This window comes from Ceratotherium simum, chromosome 7, assembly GCF_057802395.1.
Source record: "Ceratotherium simum simum isolate JZ-2026a chromosome 7, ASM5780239v1, whole genome shotgun sequence".
Lineage (NCBI taxonomy): Eukaryota > Metazoa > Chordata > Mammalia > Perissodactyla > Rhinocerotidae > Ceratotherium > Ceratotherium simum.
The window spans coordinates 4,816,220-4,835,720 of record NC_141906.1 but is presented as its reverse complement, the minus strand read 5'-3'; the positions used below and the strand labels follow the sequence as shown (position 1 = coordinate 4,835,720).

General features: G+C 40.4%; 1 protein-coding gene across 1 annotated transcript in view; it reads right to left on the bottom strand.

Annotated features, from left to right (window-relative positions):
* Positions 1 to 2,899: 2,899 nt before the first annotated feature.
* Positions 2,900 to 19,501, bottom strand: part of LGR4 (leucine rich repeat containing G protein-coupled receptor 4) — a 97,134-nt gene continuing 80,532 nt past the window's right edge. The window contains exons 7-18 of the mRNA XM_014783659.2: positions 17,667 to 17,735; positions 16,717 to 16,788; positions 16,458 to 16,529; positions 16,042 to 16,110; positions 14,472 to 14,543; positions 12,923 to 12,988; positions 12,164 to 12,235; positions 10,201 to 10,272; positions 9,785 to 9,910; positions 8,840 to 8,955; positions 8,517 to 8,600; positions 2,900 to 5,899 (exon numbers count right to left, since the gene is read on the bottom strand). Of these exons, the coding sequence (XP_014639145.2) occupies positions 4,623 to 5,899; positions 8,517 to 8,600; positions 8,840 to 8,955; positions 9,785 to 9,910; positions 10,201 to 10,272; positions 12,164 to 12,235; positions 12,923 to 12,988; positions 14,472 to 14,543; positions 16,042 to 16,110; positions 16,458 to 16,529; positions 16,717 to 16,788; positions 17,667 to 17,735 (2,167 nt within the window). The 3' untranslated portion in view covers positions 2,900 to 4,622. The remainder of the gene's footprint in view (positions 5,900 to 8,516; positions 8,601 to 8,839; positions 8,956 to 9,784; positions 9,911 to 10,200; positions 10,273 to 12,163; positions 12,236 to 12,922; positions 12,989 to 14,471; positions 14,544 to 16,041; positions 16,111 to 16,457; positions 16,530 to 16,716; positions 16,789 to 17,666; positions 17,736 to 19,501) is intronic.

Below are 19,501 nucleotides of genomic sequence, written 5' to 3'. Positions count from 1 at the left end.
AACGGCGGGGCGGCGGACGGCCTCCCAGCAGGCCCCGCGCGCCGGCCGGCCAATCCGCGCGGGCGCAGGCCTCGTTGCCATGGCGACGCGTGGGTGCCGCGGGGCGTGCCGGGGCCTGCGGAGCGTGGTCCCCGCCCCGGGGCGGTGCCGCGAGGGGCCTGCCTCCGCCTCGGCTCCCCGGACGCGTCCCGCGCCGGCCGGCGGCCGGGGGGGCCTGCCCCGTTTGCGGAGTCCGGGAAGTGTGCTGTCACCGAAGGAGAGGCAGGCGCCACAGCCACCCCACAGCATCACGAGGTCCGGCTTATACGGCCCAGTTTTCAGCGCACGGCCTTGTTTTCTGCGGGGAGGGGCGGACTTTGTCCAGGTCTACGCGCGTATCCAGGAACGCGCTCTTAGGGCAGGCCTGCGCTGTTTTTGGTAGCACGTCGTGTACCTGGCTTCGTAAGGGACATAGTTTATGCCTGTGAGTTTGGGGCCTCGTTGAAGCCTCCGGTGTGCTAGGCCTGTGCTAAGCACTGGCGAAAGATGAGTGCGATGAGGCCCCGCCGTTACCAGTTCTCATTCCGTTGTGGTGAAGAATCATGCCGTTAAAATATTCCATGATATGCGTTTTATGAAAAAAGAAAACATTTTGTGGGACCTCCGAAGGAGCACTCTCCTTGGGATTGGGAATGGGGATGAAGGTAGCAAGGGAGAGGTGGAAGATAGAATAAAACTGGATGCTTTATTCATGCTGACAAAACTGTGCACTTGTAAATAAATAGGACTTTTGTCCAGGTCATAATGCGTATTACTGGCAGAAATATCACAAAGTGAAAACTGACAATGGCTAAAACAACACACAAAATTTGTCATCGACCAGAGTGATACAAAATCTCTGATGAAATTTAGATATGCAAAATTTGACACGAGAATTAAATAATAGTAGCCAAGGGCAATTCAGAAGGCAGAAGCTGTAATTAATAAAATGACATGGTTAAAACTATTTAAAGGGAATGTTAATTTTAACATTTTTGGTGAAAACAAAATGAAAATGGAAGAAAATTGGAGCAGTTTAACTGAATAATAAAATTAATCAAGGAATAAAACGGGCTTAATGGAGTTTTTATTCTCTACCCCAATCATTCAATATTGGCATATCTGGTTAAAACCCTTTATGAGAACAACTGTAGAGTCACCAACAACAGCATCAAAAGGCCCTGGGCCACTTTAGGGCTTCAGGAGGAGGTAAACTTAAGAAGCCATTCCCAACGGACATAACCTAACTGAAGCATAGTAGAAAAAAATACACGTGTTAACGTGAAAGGGCCCTGGCTCTTTATCAGTGGTTTTCCTCTTACTCATAGGTTTCCTTAAACAAGCTGTTTGGCCTTCCCAAGACCTGACTTACTCCTCAGTAAAACAGGGAAAGAATACTCTACCTCCCAGTCATATTATCTCATTAATTCTCAAAGCTCCTAGCACAGGACCTGACAGAAAATGGTAAACTGTGTCCTTTAAACCCCAAAACTTTTCCGCTCTAACCAGCCTCTTGGTACGGGAATCTAAAATGTCATACACTTCTCTGCCTCCTTAAAATGTTTTACTAAACAAATTATGCCCTTTCCTTGATGCCTCGGAATCGCCATGACCAATACTGCATTCTGCTGGAGCGGCTCTGGAGCCAGGAGGCGAAGAGCCCAGTGCGCTGATGTGGCGCCTGAACACAGGGGAGTCCTGTGGCCTCCCTTCCCACAGGGCCTGTGCATTACTGGGACTGAGAAGCCATAATCAAGTTTGGTAGAATTATATATAAACGTATAAATAAGCTCAAAAGAGGGCCTCTCCCCTTAAGTTTTAGGATATTGACTTAGTAACTTAGTACTCATTTATTTTCACTTTCATGGTATATTTGAGATAATTTATATTTTTTGCTGGCTTTGTAACCTTGTATAAGTGCAGAGTGACTTGATTAAAAATCTCTATCTGATTTTGTTACAGCAATAATGCCATTACCAGTTAGCCCTGTGGCAAAACATTATGCAACTTTAAAAAATTTATCCCTAGACACATTGAAATATTTACAGATGAAACAATATGATGTCTTAGATTTGCTTCAGAATAATCGAAGGGGAAGAGGGATTGGACGGGGGTAGTGAATGGGATGAAGATGAAACAAGACTTACCACGTGCTGTTGATAACTCCCAAAGTTGGGTGAAGGGTACCCGGGGTAAGGGCTGCGGGAATGGGAGGAGGGGTAATTATATTATTCTACATTTTGTTAGGGAATTCCAAACATGTACTGAAGTTTAAAAGAAACGAACAAAAATAAAAACTATGTCTCAAATTAAGAGGAACTGGGTGCTGGTTTGGGTCCTAATTTGCTATGTGCCTCAGGCCACTTAAATTTCATTAAGCCCTCCATTTTCTCACCTGTAAAACGAAGGCTTGGTAATTGTGAATACCGAGTTATTTCTAAGAATTTGGGCAACTGACTACATTTGGTATCATGCAGGTTTTTCAATCGTTTGCTTTTAAATAAAGATCTAATTGATGATGGTAGGTATTCTCTTAAATTTCACTATTCTCCATGAGTATGGGTCAGACTTAAAATAAAACCTTACTACTAAATTGCAGCAGTGTTCTTCAAACGTCTTCTAACACTCTTCACTTAAAAAATATTTTACTTTAATTTACTTTAACACTAAGCAAATTCATTAATATACTTAGTTATAAATTAAGGCAAAACAGATTGCTTTCTAGAAACTTAAATAATTCAAAACACTGCGTACAATATTCTATTTCCTACCATATGTATAGCACGGTTTACCACATATTTTATTCATCTGCTATTCTATTTTTTAAATGAATGCAATGAAAAGTTTTCAATAACTTGAATTTTGAAAAAAAAACAGGATATTTTTTACCAAGTTATGATTTAATATTTATCAGATGTGTAAATATACAAACATGATAGCAATTTTTAAAACTTGTGAATAGTTGGCCTTACAAAAGTACAACACACTGTAAATAAATCCCTCCCACATTTTATACAAACTACATGATTTTGATATACAAAGATTCTGTTTTTATTACACTGACAATGTACAACCAAGACTATTTACAATGCAAAAAAGTACATAAACCACAATTTAACATTCTGCTACTGGCAGCCACTACAGTTTAGGAGGTAGCTTTAATTAAACGAAATGAACAGAAGCCACATTTCCCAACTTGTGTTCTAAAAATAATTTACATTAAGATAAAAATTCATTATATGCACAGTATATACAGTTTAATTATTAAACTGCAATCTAGCTTAATGTTGTTTAGTATATCCTGAATAACTAATATGGCAGTGGGTCTGCTATTGATTTAGCATATTGTTCAAAAAACATATTGAACGTTTATAACTTTAAGACTCCACATAGTGAAATGTCAAAAGTCCAGAGATGAGAATCAAGTAAAATTTTTAATTTTTAAAGACATAGGCCTAAGCTGTATTCAATTTTTCTTTTCTTAATGACATATTTGTCTTGTCTCACAAGAACACAGTATCTAAGCTGTTGCAGAGGCTCTTCTGTAAATCACAGTCAGGGGAAACACATGGAAGCTTCCATGTAGGAACACAGGTTCAGGAGAATCCACCTTGCCAATAAATAAATGTAAGTGCTTTGTGTCATAATTACTCCTGATTCCTTCCAATTAAATGCAATTATTTACCACAGTTTACGTTCTGTATAATTCAAACTATAAACAGATAACATACCAACAAAATTGGAAAATATCAGTAAAGCCAATGACATTAAGAAGTGTTTATTAATGGGAACATTACATGGAGCCATCAGATCTCTCAGACGTTAGTTAGCAGTTTAGCCAAATCTACTAAACCCACAGCAATCAGTCCTCCACTTCTTCCTAGGAGTGTGATCACAGAACACCAACAGAAAATTACTGTGATCGCACCAAAGCAATGTATAATGACTGGAAATGTGTTCAGCTATGCTTTTAAAATCTAACAGTCGTTAATATTATTTTAAAAACATCTTCAGGTTTTAGATTTATAAATCACTGTTAACCAAAATTTATGATTCTATCATGTCAAAGATAGAAATAGAAAATGGAATCTTATAATGCCTACACACACTTTCACGGTCCTACCTGGGAGACAGTCCCTTTTTTGGCCCTGCAGTAAGTTGTCCTGAGATTAATGATGAAAATCAGGTAAAATTAGCAAGATTTTTTCTTCAGTTATATAAAATCACATTTTAAAATATTCTTAAAAAAATATTAACAGCTGTTTTTTATCTTGTGCTTAATTCAGAAATAGGTATAAATTTGCTTATGAATCAGAAAAACCTAATGGTTTATTGCTATGACATACATAAAATCTTTTTCAGGTTATAAATTTGTTTCAAACAGACCACACATTGCTTGGACATTGCATTGTTCACCAATTGATAGTTTAGGCACTTGTTCTCTGAAAATGTCTGGTTTAAGAAATAAACTGCCACCTTCTCCTTCTTCTAAGTGACACCAGGCAGTGATTACAGAAGTGCTTCCCGGATGAAAGATCAGACTAGGGTTCACTCTATGAACACTGTGATTTTGGTTGACCGGGAAAAGTTATCAACACATTACTTCAGTCTTTACCCCTGGGTAGATTGTAAGCATAGCGTACCAACGGGAACCCTCGACTCTGGTAGAAGCAGGCTCGTCCGCAGGCCTGCACCTGGTCAGAACTGTCCGAGACAAAGGAGTCTTCTTCATCTGCATAATCAGAGTGGGCCGACTGCGTGCCACAGTCCGACCAGTAGCCGTCTGGTCTTTGGCAAGAACCCACTGCCAACGCAGGACAGCTGTGAGATTTTATTAAGTGTTTGCATGATACTGGCTTTGTCAAAAGAAATGACTCGCAGCAATCACACACAGTCAGGTTCCCCTGCAGGTGGGAGTACACGCCGCAGTCGTAGTAGAAATCCTGTTTCCCACACCCGGCCTGGCTGCTGATGGAAACTGAAACCGATCCACTCTTCCTGGTAACATGTCGCTTCAGTAACTTCCAGTCTTCTTTAAACTTTGGGTTGAAGAAAACGTATAGGACTGGATTCAGGCAAGCAGGTAACGGGAAAAATATCAGAGTAACGGACTTCATTATTTCAGGGCTGATGGAGACTGCAGTGATCAACGGCGCAAACGAGAAAAATGCAACAGGGCAGAAAAAGATGCAATTGGTGAAGATTAGCCAAGCAACATGCTTAATCGTGCTAGAATGTGAGTTCTCTGAAAGGTCCTCTTTTTCCAAGTTGCAGTAAAGTTTAGTGTAGATAATGGCCATTAATAAAAATGCTAGTGAGTTTAACAGCACTAAGGTTACAGTGAATCCTAACGATGGCGTTTCTCCTGTGGGAAATGGTAGGCACAGGGGTGATGCAGAATATTCCCCTCCATGGAAAAGTGGGAAACAGCCTGCTACTACAGCACCCAGAAAGGCAAAAAGGGCAGCAATCCGGAACTGTCTGAGATGATCGCTTTTCCCATTTTTCATTCTATCTTTTGCAGATAAGCTTCTTTCGACAGCTGCTAACATTAATAAAAATATGGCACTTTCTGAGGAGAAAACAGCAAGAAACCCAGCTATTTTGCAGCCACTGCCAATCTCCCACCAAATGCCAAATTCAGCAAACCTGCCCCAGGAAACAGCATCCAGAAAAGTTAAGATGCCGGTATAGGCGCCCATGAAGAAGTTAGACACGGAAATCAGGCCTATGAACAATTTGGAAGAAGGCAGTGATGCACAAGATGCAAACGTCGTTAAAATGACAAGCAGGTTGAAAAACAGTGCAACCAAGAAAATGAACCACACAGTAAGACGGATCATCCAACTTCCCAGTAAATATTCACAGGGCTTAAAAGCACCTAAAACAAAGAGACAAAAATAAAAGACAATTTAGAAAACATATTCCATGTGAGATGGCTTGATAGAGAAACTAAAGACAGTTAACCTAGAATAATTAAATCTGCTACCAAATTGAATTGAACAAAATTGAAAAGATTACTATTTCTTAGATATTTTAAGTCACTGAACTAGGCTATTTAAAAATAACTGACTTTAATTTCTTTTTGTTTTGTGTGAGGAAGACTGGCCCTGAGCTAACATCCACGCCCATCTTGGGACACCGCCACAGCATGGCCTGACAAAGAGTGTGTCAGTGCACGCCCAGGATCCAAACCGGTGAACCCCGGGCCGCCACAGCGGAGCGCGCGCACTTAACCGCTTGCGCCACCGGGCCGGCCCCGACTTTAATTTCTTTTATTAAATACTTGGGAAAGCCATACAATGATATTTAAAAGAAAAATTCACTTTTTCTCACACCTAAGTGAATATACACAACACAGTATGTAGCACATGAAAGGGACTTGACATTCTGAGGGCTTGGAACCAGATAAACGAGGGTTTGAACTGCAGGTTCATAACCTGCTGCTCTTACTTAAGAAAGCAACTTAAACCTCGATAAATCTCATTTTCCCACTTGTGGATAGTAATGCTGTTTCATGGAGCTGTGCAGCCTAGGTAATATCACGTAATAGGGACCTAAGCAGGCTCCTGGGTAGAGCCGGATTTCAGTAAGCATTAGGTCCTGTTCTGCTTCCTTCCTAGTCCTAGTATCCTTTATAATATATGTATATGTATATGTACATGTATTTTTTACACTTTTTTTATGGCTTCCAAAGGCAATCTGATGAGGCAGGTTAAAACAGGTATAATTATCCCCATTTTTCACCCAGAGAAACTGAAATTTCAAAGTGTTTGACCTGACAAAGGTTATTCAGGAAGACAGTACAGTGAGGACTAAACCACACAGATGTGAACTATTCATACAGAACTCTGTCCAGTAAGACCCTGTGTAACTTAAACTAGGATTGCAAGAACTAATTTAGTAGCTGAATTGTACATTCCACTAACAGACTTTGACATGCTACTTATGTCACAAATGACAACTGTTTTATTTAAAAATTAGTAAAAAAAAACAAAAGTTTGACTACACAGCACAAGAAAACGATGTACTGCAATTGCCTAAAAGACATGTTCTGATTTATCTTTCTGAACTCATGAAGTTTGATACATTCCCATAAAGCATTTTGATTATTGAGATAGTCACAGACCTAATAAGCCAGCTCTGCACTATTTATCTCTCTGACTTCCAAATAACACAAGAAAAAAATTTTTAATTATTAATTTTTTTAAACCCCCCTCAAGGAAGTGTTAAGAGGAAGCTTTCGCCTTTATCTCTGTATCTGAACTCATCCTTCTTAAAGGAAGCAGTAGCTCATCGGACCCGGGAGGACAGGACACCCTCGGGAAGAGCGTGACTAGCGGGTAGAGTTACTTCCCTCACAACCTGGGAAGCAGGCTCCTCCCAGTCTCCGTCTGGGGAAACCTGCGGCCTCCTCCAGCTTTCACAGAGAGATCCCGCTCTCCTCCACCCCCTGTGCTGAGTGTCTGTGTGTTACCACAACCCAGGGGGGGAGGCAGGCCTGCAGCTCAGCCTTCCTGCAGCCTGGGGAGATGAGCTCAGACCACCTTCCCTCCTGGGTGACCCCAGGGTTTGGATTTAGTGTGGAGGAAATGGAATCTCTGCATGTTCAGGTCCAGTCTCCCCTTTAACAAAGCTGTTCCCTTCTCACCGGGCTGTCAGCTCCTTATGGACAGTCTCCAACACAAGAACCCCAGTGGGCAAGTGAGCCAGCTGCACGCCTTAACTTCCAACCATTAATTCAGAAACTAAATAACATAAATTGCATAGACGTAACTGAGTCTTGCCAATCCCATTCACTCATCTGCTCCCTTTAAGTTTATTCTCTGCACAAGGCACTGTGCTCAGTATTAAAGAATACATACACTGCCCTCAAGAAGCTCACAATTCAGCAGCAATCATTAGAGAATCCGTAATACTTATGATTCTGAGTTATAAAATTAATGTCCAGATCATCCTGTCATTATACTAAAAGGGAATCTACTTCGTAGCACACAATTTAACCAATTATTTAATTTTTTCTTTCACAGTAAAATTCTAAATCCATCTTCTCAGATACATTAGGCAGAACACAACACAGTCACGACCAAATACGTGGCATCAGTTGAGTAACTTTCCAAAGTCTACTAAAAGTTCAATGAAACAAAACAGAAGGAAAAGGAAAGGCAAGGTTGCATTAAAAAAAAAAAGACAACACTGAAAATACCGATAGATCAGTAACTTATGGAACTGGTCCTCGAGTCAAAGGAGCAAGAGCGCCTCTCCGACTTGCCTGTGTGTAACCTGCACCTGGGAGCTTGTTAACACACAGGTTCTGAGCCAGTGTGTCTGGGCCTGAGATTCTGCGGGAGACGCCTGAGCTCCCACTCAGAAGGCCTGTGAGATCACCTGGTCCCACTCCCATTGCAGAAATGACATCTATCCCCAGAAGCTTTAGACATATTTTTGCCTGATGTTCGTTTAAAGCGAGAAACTGCAGCAAAGTGTGTGGGGCATACCTGTTGAGGGTGTACAGTGGATAATTATTTGACTGTGCTCTTCATTTTCAGCACTGCTTGTGACACCTGCTGCGTCTGCAGGACCTGAACACATAACATAAACTGTGTTGAATTCAAGCTTTCTGCCAATCAAAAGAACCATATTCTCCTGCACTCTTCTCTCTGGTACACGATGGAAGGTCAACCTGCACACGGCTTGATAACAGCAGAGATGCCCGTAAGACAGTAAAGGCCTTTTTTCTCCCAGATTTCATACTGACCCTTCACAATCCGATGACGCTAAGAGAAACTGGGATTCATGCCATCGAAGCTCATGCACTTGCCTTTGTTCTCCGCCCCACTGTGGTCCCGCAGGCTGTTCCCTTCTGGGTTTGAATGGGTGTAAGAGTCACAACCCCAAAACGCACAGCACTGATAAGCATATGGTACTGATAAAGACCTGGAAGACATCGTAAAATAGACACTGAAGAACAACTTCACCGACATGCTTCTGTTTGGTAAAAAGTATCTTAATCTTTGGAAGCCCAGGCCGACGAGTCAGCAAGACCTGACTGGTACGTGCTTTAAGCTGGTCATTATCCTCCCTGGGCCTCGGTTTCCTCATCTGTGAAAACAGCTCTGGTATCAGATGACAACATGAGTTTCTCCATTTATGTGTATAAGACATGCTTTCAAAATCTGAATTCAAATCAAACCATATTTAAAATTTAATAGTAATACTGCAATTTAAAGTAAAATCTTATCAGACTCCTTTTTTAAATGAATTAACCACAACTAATTTATCATACGAAACTGGCAGTTTCATTTAAAATTAATGTACCAGGTCACTTGTGACCTTATACTAATGAAATGAATTTACTTCGTTATGTACAGTGAAAATATTTATTCTCTTCTCCCACAATAATACTCCAAGCCCTCTCTCTACTGTATCTAATGAGGTCCCCCCAACTCTATCATCTCTATCAAGTATTTCAGCGTTGTATCCATCTTCTGTAGGTTCACGCTTATGTGATTTCTGAAAAAAACCATTCTGATAAACAGCTATATTATCTCTTTGACAGCATCAAGGGCTCCAATTCGTGTTCTCAAAAACTACAGAATAATGCTCATGTTCTGTTTTTTACCAAATTTGTGAGAGTTGAGGTAGAAAATACTCGTAAATTATAGTCTCCAAGAAAATCTGGGAACCATAGCAAAAAACTAGCACACTCTATAATTGGCGGGCCTACCATAACTTCAGCAAAAAAGAAAAATAAGCAAAAACACACCTGAGATTAACGAAGTCTTTTGCTGCTAAGGCCTCTCTCAGCTTGACATTGCCTACCAGTTTCAGCTGGTTTAGCCCATGCAGGCCCTCCGTAGGAAATGAAGTCAACTCATTGAAACTTACATCTCTAAAATGGGAATGAGACCTCAAATTAACTTCTAAGAGGCAAATCACATAAGAACATCTGTACATGTGTTAACATCTTAATCTGAGAGCTCCAAGAGGAAGTTAGCGGGGCTCAAACGGCAGATCTAGCATGCCTCTGTCATCTTAGAAGCTGTCACCATATCAATGCAGCTTAGCATTTATACAAGGGAACAACTGAACAAACGTATTCTGAGAGGACAATGCTAAAACACAATGTCTGTAGACTATTCATTACTTTCATGATGTTACTGCATGAAATCGTCAACTTACAGGTTAGTTATTGACCCAAGCTTGGCAAAAGCTCTGTTGTGAATCTCATGGATCAGGTTTCTACTCAGATCTCTGCAATTGTAAGAATAACATGTTAATCTTTTCAAATAAACTCAAGTTGCAGTTACTTTGACAACAGTTTAGAATCTGAGGTAGTCATAGTATCCCTGATAAGATAACAAAGAGCTTTAATCTTGTCCTACAACACTTTGGATGTTTATGTTGAATGCCTCTCCTTCATAGAAATCTATTTCTTGGGGCCGGCCTGGTGGCGCAAGCAGTTTAGTGCGCGTGCTGCGCTGCGGTGGCCTGGTGTTCGCCAGTTCGGATCCCGGGCGCGCACCAACTCACCGCTTGTCAGGCCATGCTGTGGCAGCGCCCCATATAAAGTAGAGGGAGATGGGCATGGATGTTAGCCCAGGGCCAGTCTTCCTCAGCAAAAAAAAAAAAAAAGAGGAAGATTGGCAGATGTTAGCTTAGGGCCGATCTTCCTCACAAAAAAAAAAAAAATCTATTTCTTGGAATGTGTTCCGTGCAGCAGTAATTCTAGTTGGCATCTGTTTCAAAACAGTTGTGAATTTTCTCTACCTTATCATCCTGGTACCAGTTCAGAAACATAAACGATATTGATATAACCTTTGTTACTATTAACTAGGTGAGGAAAAGCTCAGCTCCTGACAAAGCTGAAAATAAAAACGGGTTTCCGATGATTTGCCTTCTCAAAGGTCACTGATATGGCGCTGAGGGAAGACAAATAATCAATACGCAAACCAGAGCATTCCAGGAGGGCTTCAGGTAGCATTCTTTTCCCAAGCAGGAAATAAAAACCCTATCAGTGCCGGAGCCATGCTGCATTCAGGAACACACCCCAAGGGATTCTGATATGACAGAAACAATGAAACAGAGCAGGAGTCTGCAGCCACACTCAACCTGACCTTTCACGGGAGTTTAAAGACTGGATAAATGCACACCACGGCACATCTCTCCGAGATGAGGAAAACTCAAACTCGATTCCAAATCATGAGAAGCCCAGCTTTTCATTGTTACTGCTTATCAGCGCTCTAGAAGTGATGGCAGCAGGGGGCCAGGCCCCTTCCTCACTCCTGCCCAGACCCAGCAACAAGGAAAGACCCGGCAACCCAACCAGTAAAACATTTTCTAGTAGATGCATCTTTAATTTCTTAATGGGGATCCACTGGAAAACAGAATTCAATTTATGTAATTTCACTTCCCTCTCAACTTTTCAAATTTGTTCTGTATTTTTAAAATGTTCACTAATTTAATGTATTGTGTTTTCTGCACTAAAGTTCTATGAAGGCAGTGACACAGTTTGTCTTAGTTGCCTCTATATTCCCCGGTGCTTAATAGAGTACTTGGCGCAAATATACACCCAAATACAAATAATTTTTAAATGAGTGCTTCTGCTGCATATTATGATAGATACCCCAGTGCAGGGGTCAGCAAACTTCTTCTGTAGAGGGCCAGACAGTAAATATTTTTCACATCTGGGGTCACTGGGTCTCTACTGCAACTATTCAACTCCACCAGAGCATGGTGAAGGCAGCTCTAGACAGCACATGAAGTGGCCCACTATGCTCCAATAAAACATGACTTATGCAGACAGGAGGCGGGCTGCATCGGGCCCACAGGCTACAGACGGCCTAGCCCCACCAGATGGATGGCAGACCCTGTTATTATGACTTGAGAACAAACTAGCTGCGTCTCTCAAGTTATACACATGACACTTCTTCACTCACCAATGGACAATATCATAAATTAGCTCAGGTAAAAAACACCAAAAGTAGGTTATTTATAAAACCCTCTGGTTAAGTTTGAACAAGAACAGTTACACATAATAAATCATATCTTTAAGTATATCTATTAACATGGGAATTATAATGATATATTAACTTATAGCTTGACAAAAATTTTATTTGTCTGTAATAATCAGAAAGAAACTTACAGAATCCTTAGGGATATCAGGCCTTGAAAAGTACCTTCCTTTATTTGGTGGATCTGATTACGTTGTAAAGAACTAGAAAAAGAAAAACAAGAAAAGAATGAAAGAAAAAAGCGAAAGAAAAGAGAAAAAAATTATTTTCTATTTTGAAAAGTAATATTTCTTAAATTTTATCTAAGTTTAAACACTCATTCATAAGTAACACTGATATTGTTAAAAGTAAAGAGAACTCCTATTTCCTCATCTGTAAGATGAAAGAGTTCCACTAACTAGTATTCCATCCCAAATTATACTGAGAGTTAACACACACGACTAAATTCCTTATCAACCCCACTTGGAGGTGAGAGCAGGAAGACACCACACCATCATAGGCACCACGGGAAGGAGGTTAGAGGAAGGAGGAGATCAATATGGGGAATAGTGCCCCTCTCCCCTCCCATCAACTTCCACCAGAGCCGTCCTGTATCAGCGCACAGTAGGTGCCGGTATCATGTCTGGTATCCCTCAGCAGCCAGGACCAGTTTTTGTTTGGTTTTTTATATACATCGCCCTCCCTTCAGTGTCTTACAGAAGGCCTGGTGCCTGATAAATGCTGGCTGCATGAACACACCTGGTACAATCTGACATTTATTCATAGGAATTATGAATATGATTATATGAATTTCTAATGTCTTAATGTTAAGGCCATCTATTTAAAACAGGCAATACTCAATGAATTAACAACACACCATGGCAAAAAGAGTAAGTCAAAGACCAACTTACATTTCTTCCAGTGCGTGGCAACCATTGAAGCTTGGAAGGTCTTTTATATTGTTGTAAGACAGGTCCCTTGAAACAACGGAAATTAACACATCAGCTTTATGTAATCAGAATACCATATGAAAAGAGCTGCACCCAGAAGCACTGAGAGCAGCAACAGGAGAAAGGCTGAACAAGAAAACCAACTGCTTTCTTCCTAAGACTCGTAAGCTCCCAGCGCACCTCAGTGACACAAGAGGCTTAAGACCGGTAAACTTCAGGTACACGATGTTGAGTATAGACAACAGAAAATATATTTTAGGGCCGGCCCTGTGGCTTAGCGGTTAAGTGCACGCGCTCCGCTGTTGGCGGCCCGGGTTCGGATCCGGGCACGCACCGACGCACCGCTTCTCCGGCCATGCTGAGGCCACGTCCCACATACAGCAACTAGACGGATGTGCAACTGTGACGTACAACTATCTACTGGGGCTTTGGTGGAAAAATAAATAAATATTAAAAAAAAAAAAAAGAAAATATATTTTAAAACATTAAGTACATATAAAATAAATATAGAAAAATATAGAAAATATATAAAAATTATGTTTAAGTGGTAGAGTTCAGTATTCTAATTTATATTTTTATAATATTGTTTATACCATAAATAACTTGTTATTCTTTAATTAACAAGCTATAAAAGGAATGGTATGTATACTCACATTTTCAAAAACACTTAGACTAGATCAGATGTCGGTTAAGTTCTCAGTGGGATCACTGCAGTTTTTCCTCAGTGGTAATCAATGTGTTTGATACTCCATGACACCATTTAATTAGTCATGCACCACAAAACGACATTTCGGTCAACGAGGGACCACAGATAGGACAGTGGTCCCATAAGATTAGTGCCCTATGGCCTGGGTGAGCGGTAGGCTGTGCCATCTGGGTTTGTGTAAGCACACTCGATGTTCACACGACGAATTGTCTGACAACGCGTTTCTCAGAACGTGTTCCTGGCACTAAGCGGCACGTGACTGTACCTGGTTAACCAGTCAGTCACTTATTCTGTTACTTTCTCCCTCCCCTGAACACTTATTAACAGCTCAGTAACTTAACTGTTTGTTCTTGTGACACTTTTACAGCCTTTATTTACTGTTAATTTCCAGGTCAGCTACAAGTTTTTGGAAAGCTCCATGCTTAGTTGGTTCCTGATCCAGAAAGATTCGGGCTCTGCTTAGGTTATGGATGAAAGAGCAGGATACAGAGAGCTAACACCCCAGGTGAAACCAGAATGAGGACAAGGAATCCGGAGAAGAAACAGTCAAGGAAGAGCCCAGCTTGGCTTTATTTTGCTCAAAGTCAAGTCACAAGATGTGTGACATATACACAACCTTAAAACTCAATTCCAATGTACATTACCTACTCTGGGGGCTACTAAAACACTGCTCATTTCCACAAAGGGAACAAATAAGGACTAATTATACCCTAAAATCACCTAATGAAAACAATTTATTGAAAATAAAACTGAACACGTGTGAAGTACGTAAAGGTAGCAGGAGGGAACGAGAACCCAACTTACAAAGTCCTGAGCATCTTCTGCTCTTGGCATAAATTACTGGATATGCTGCTTATCTTTGTGCCTGTCAAGGTCCTGTGGAAAAACCCAGTCCATCTAAGAAATGATTCAAGTTGAGAAGGTAAACAAAATGCTATTCTCACACAGAAAAGTAAATGCTCACATATTTGCATAAGTACTAGAGTCTATGTCTCCCACTGCCTGATTACTCCCTAAAGTTAACCCTTGATACCAATATCATTTTCATAGTAATGCAGAAAAGCTTGTGACATAAGATGTTAATATCGTCCAGACAACGAGCTTGACTTCTCATATGGACCAAGAGAAAGAAGCTAATCCACGGTCAGCCTGACCACAACCGCCAGCGAGTTCTGTCACCCTCTTACACCCAAACATCTGAAACCAACTTAGCATCCTATCCTGCCCCCAAACCCTGCTTCTGTCTTCCCATTCAGTCAGCCTGACTTGGCCTTCTGAAATTTCCCCTCCCTTTCTATGTTCCCTTCTGCAGTCAATCACCAGTTCCTGGTCTTTCTTCCTCTGCAGCGTCTCCAGCATCTGACCCCTTCTCCCCATTTTTACTGCTACTATGCAGAGTAAGGGTGACGTGATGCAGAGAGGGGTGGAGGAGTCTCAGACCAGCCACGTGGAGGAACTCCAGTAACAGACTGAAGACACAGAACTCCATGGTTAAACTTGTTCGTTTAGCCAAGAGGAATATTCCCAGGGCCTCCGCACCATTCTTCCTAACTCCAGTCTCTCGTCTTATCCTCCTCATACCACCTGCTCGAACAGTCTCAACCCCTCCAAAGTGCCTTAAGAGTCAAGTCTGAACTCCTTAGCTCAGTGCTTCCCAGCTTCTTTTTCCTTATATCATGGCACACATGAAAATCATATGTGGCATGCAGTGGTAAGGCTCCTTGTGGCTGGAGACCCTAACCACCGCAGTCCCCACCTGGCTGCCTGGAGAGCTGAGGTCATCAAGATCTTGGATGCACCTGTAACCCATTCACAGACCACCCACTGGGACACTTGGCCATACCAAATGTTCAGTGTTCAAGGCTTGCCATTTTACAATTGTGACCCAAACAATTTTCCAAATTTCCCCATATCATTCCCCATTCCATTATAAACATGCAATGCCCGCTATATTTGATGATCTGTATGCCATCCTTGAGTATATTTTCAGTATTCCTCGTTTTACTAAATCCTGCCTGTCTAAATAAAAGACCCAGCTCTGAAAAACCTGACAGTACTCAATTTTGAAACATTTTACCTCCATGAAGCTTTCTCTGACAGTCTCCATGGACTGCTCCACTTCTGAATTCTTAAAGCACCGCTTCTCCTTTGGCACTTGGTTTCTGCCTTATATTTTCAGTGACCTTTTTAGATCTTATCTCCACATACTAGGCTACACTCTACCTGAGCCGACTGACCCCAAACCCAATATATCCATCTCCATGCATGATATTCACAGAGGGAGATCGTAGGAATCAACATAAAGTTGTCATCATCACCAAAGACCACAGGCCAGCAGGCGATCTTCATACAACCCTCCAAGGGCCACACTTACAGGCTCTCCAGGTGGAGGGTGCCGGTCAGATTGGGGAACTGCTGCACCATGCTTGCGCCACGAATGACTCTAAGAAATTGGGAGGGAAAAAGTACTTTAAAATAAAAAATTTTCCTAGATAATATTTTCATTTTATGTTTTAAACAGTTGAAAATTACAGTACTACTAAACCTAAAAATAAAATTTTTATCTTTTTTATTTACATTTCTTGAATGTACCTGGAGGTGTGAAAATTTAGCCAAGTGTTCACATAAATAAGAACCATCATAAATTTTCAGAACTCTCCTTTGGACTTCCACCCAAGGAAAAGAAAACAAAAGATTTTGTTTTCTGGAGCTACAATAATAAATTCTAGTTTTCCATTAAACCAATCGTATAAATATTCAGGTTTGCTTTAAAATTTGTATAATACTTACAAGGAATGCAGATCAGATAAATTGTGAAATGCTGAGTTCCCCACAAAAGATAGAGGATTATCATACAAATGTCTGTAAAAATATCCAAAAAAAAGCAAAGTTTTCATATGTTCACAAGCCTCTAACACTAAATCTATGTTCACAAAGTCCATATATCTAAAAGCCTGAATTTTCCTTCTTCATCCAGATGTTTGGCATCATACAGACAGACATAGCTTCACAAGATTATATATTAAAAGAAACTTTCACAACTACTTACATAGTTCTTAAGAGTGGATTACCATCAAATGCTCCATCGGGGATAACAGAAATAGAATTACTATGAAATAACCTAAACAGGAGAAAAGTACTTTGAAACGCATATCCCTTGTGAAATAAGTTAAAAACCAAGTATCAACTACTGTTCAGTATTATGTAAAATACAACTGATAACAACTACATGAAAATTTCAAAAATGTGGGGAAACTGAATTTTTAATTCCACCTCATCTTTTTCAGGACCAAACTTAATTCCTTTTAAGCCCACTGCTTAACCTAGTATCTACCAGGTCCCTCACATACATTTAGCTGTTGCTTCATCATCAAAGAACTTTAGACTGCAAGAGTCATAAGGTGGTCTAACCCCAAATCTCTCTCACTGTTGCCTGTGTTTAGTCTGTAAGCAACACATCTGAGCGTATTAGCTGTTATCTCATGACACATAATCCCTGTTACGCCATATACATTCCTATCTCTGCCCTTGACAAATCCAACATGTAAAATGCTCCCTCATTCCTTTCATTTATTTAAATATTTCCCTTCTTTCAAATCCAGTCAAATTTCTTCTCTTTAGTGATTCCTTTTCCAATGACCCCAAGCCTCAATGAGATCTTTTCCTGGAATGATTTATTTATCCTACTCATTCAGCACTTATTTCTACCTAGAAACTGCTATCTGTGTGTCTTATATGGTCAGCCTCCCCACTGAGACTAAGACTATAAGATGCTAAAGGCAGAGATAGGGCTGGTGTCACCAGAATCTAGCCCAATACAGTCATCTATGCTCAAAATTGTCCATCCTGGCCAACAACACCCCACCTGTATGATCATGTGTCTGTGTGTGTATTATGGTCTATGTAATGGAACACGGATGTTCTAACATCCCATTGTTGGGACATTAGATGGTGCGTTCTAGGGATATTAAGGCATAGAGAGAGCAAAGCAATACTCACAGCTCTTTTAGGCTAGGAAGGGCTTTAATAGCCTGAGGAAATTCCCCCAAGTTATTATAATTCAAGTCCCTATAAAAAAATGGGAAAAATACGTAAGAATATCAAAGAGTAGTCACAATTTATAAGGCATTTTGGTACAAATGTACTTTTTAAAAACACAGTCTCTGGAAGGTAATTCTTTCTTTACCAAGCATATTGCCACTCCAAACCCTGTAGGAATTTAATTGAATTTACACCTTTCCTTAGAATATTGAATAGAAAAAAGAATTCTAATTCCTCTACGATGTTTTTAAGTCAACAATTTTAAAAGTTTTCTCAGAATCACATATTACTGGTACAGTAAATAAACAAATCATCTGAATGGCGTTTCTCAAGAAATTCACCATAAAATAGAATTTATTGAATAGCCATTTATAAATGACAATAGTCTGCAACTGAGGCGCAGAGTGGCTTCCTGAAATTCTGGCACGAGGGCCACGGACCTCAGCCCTCCCCTCAGCAGGACGACCTCAGCTAAGTATGAACAAGAAGAAGGAGCAGGATGGGTTCACAGACTATCGTCCTCAAGGAGGTTACCAACTGTTGAAAATGCGTTTATTAAGTAGGAGAGAGAAAAGCCATAGTTATCTTTACTAAAAGTCTTAATTCTGGGTGTTTTTAAATTTTAATTTCTTTTAAACCTTAAGAACATATTGGCATACGATTAGCATGGCTGATTTCAGAATGAGAGTAAAACTAAATCAGAAGTCCAGCTCCTTAGAGACTTATTTTGTTTTCCTTTTCTACATAGAAAGGAAAGAAGCAAATAAAAATTTAACTGGGAAGAAAATGTTTAATTTTAATATAATTGGAATAGTATTCATGGTCTAGGATCACAAGACCTGTCCAGTCTCCATTACATTGGTATTTTACATACTTAGAAAAGGAGACCTGAGTTTTGGAAGAATCTCCTTCAAAAGCTTCAACTCTCAAATATCCACTGATGTTCACCATCCTTTAGTTGTTTAGACAGGAAAATGGATTAACAGAGTACTAAAAGATTTTAAGTCTTCTCATTAACAACGGTTAACCAGAAAACTCAGTAAAACAAAATATTACAAACCCTAAGCATTCCCATCAGATGTTACTCACCCATCTAACTGGACATTCTCTGAATCATTTACTATACCACAATAGCAAATATTATAAATCTCCAACTAAAGGCAACTAATATAAATTAAAATAACAAAAATAAAGACCCTACTCTCAATTACACACAGTTGCACAATGTCTTTTTTTTTTTTTTTTTAATAATTTTATTTATTTATTTATTTTTTTTCCCCCCAAAGCCCCAGTAGATAGTTGTATGTCATAGCTGCACATCCTTCTAGTTGCTGTATATGGGACACGGCCTCAGCATGGCTGGAGAAGCGGTGCGTCGATGCTCGCCTGGGATCCGAACCCGGGCCGCCAGCAGCGGAGCGCGCGCACTTAACCGCTAAGCCACGGGGCCGGTCCTGCACAATGTCTTTAGCTCATACAGTGGTGTAGTGTACAGCTGAAAGAGCCAGAATCCCCAAATACTTTAACTAGTAGAAACAACTATAAAAGCATCCTAAGCAAAATGGAAAACTTCACCGCATTTAGCATGTGAAAGCAGAGACAGGATTCAAACCTACTGTTAACAATTAGCAAGGCAACTGAGATCATGGAAAAAACAAACTTTCTCCAGAATTAATTTTATAAGGTTCAAAGTTCCAAAACTGTGTTTCATACATTTTAACAAAACCAAAATTTTTGAAAAGGTAAAGAGCTTGGCAAATTGAGCTGCTTTTTAACATGTGCTTTTGCAAGAA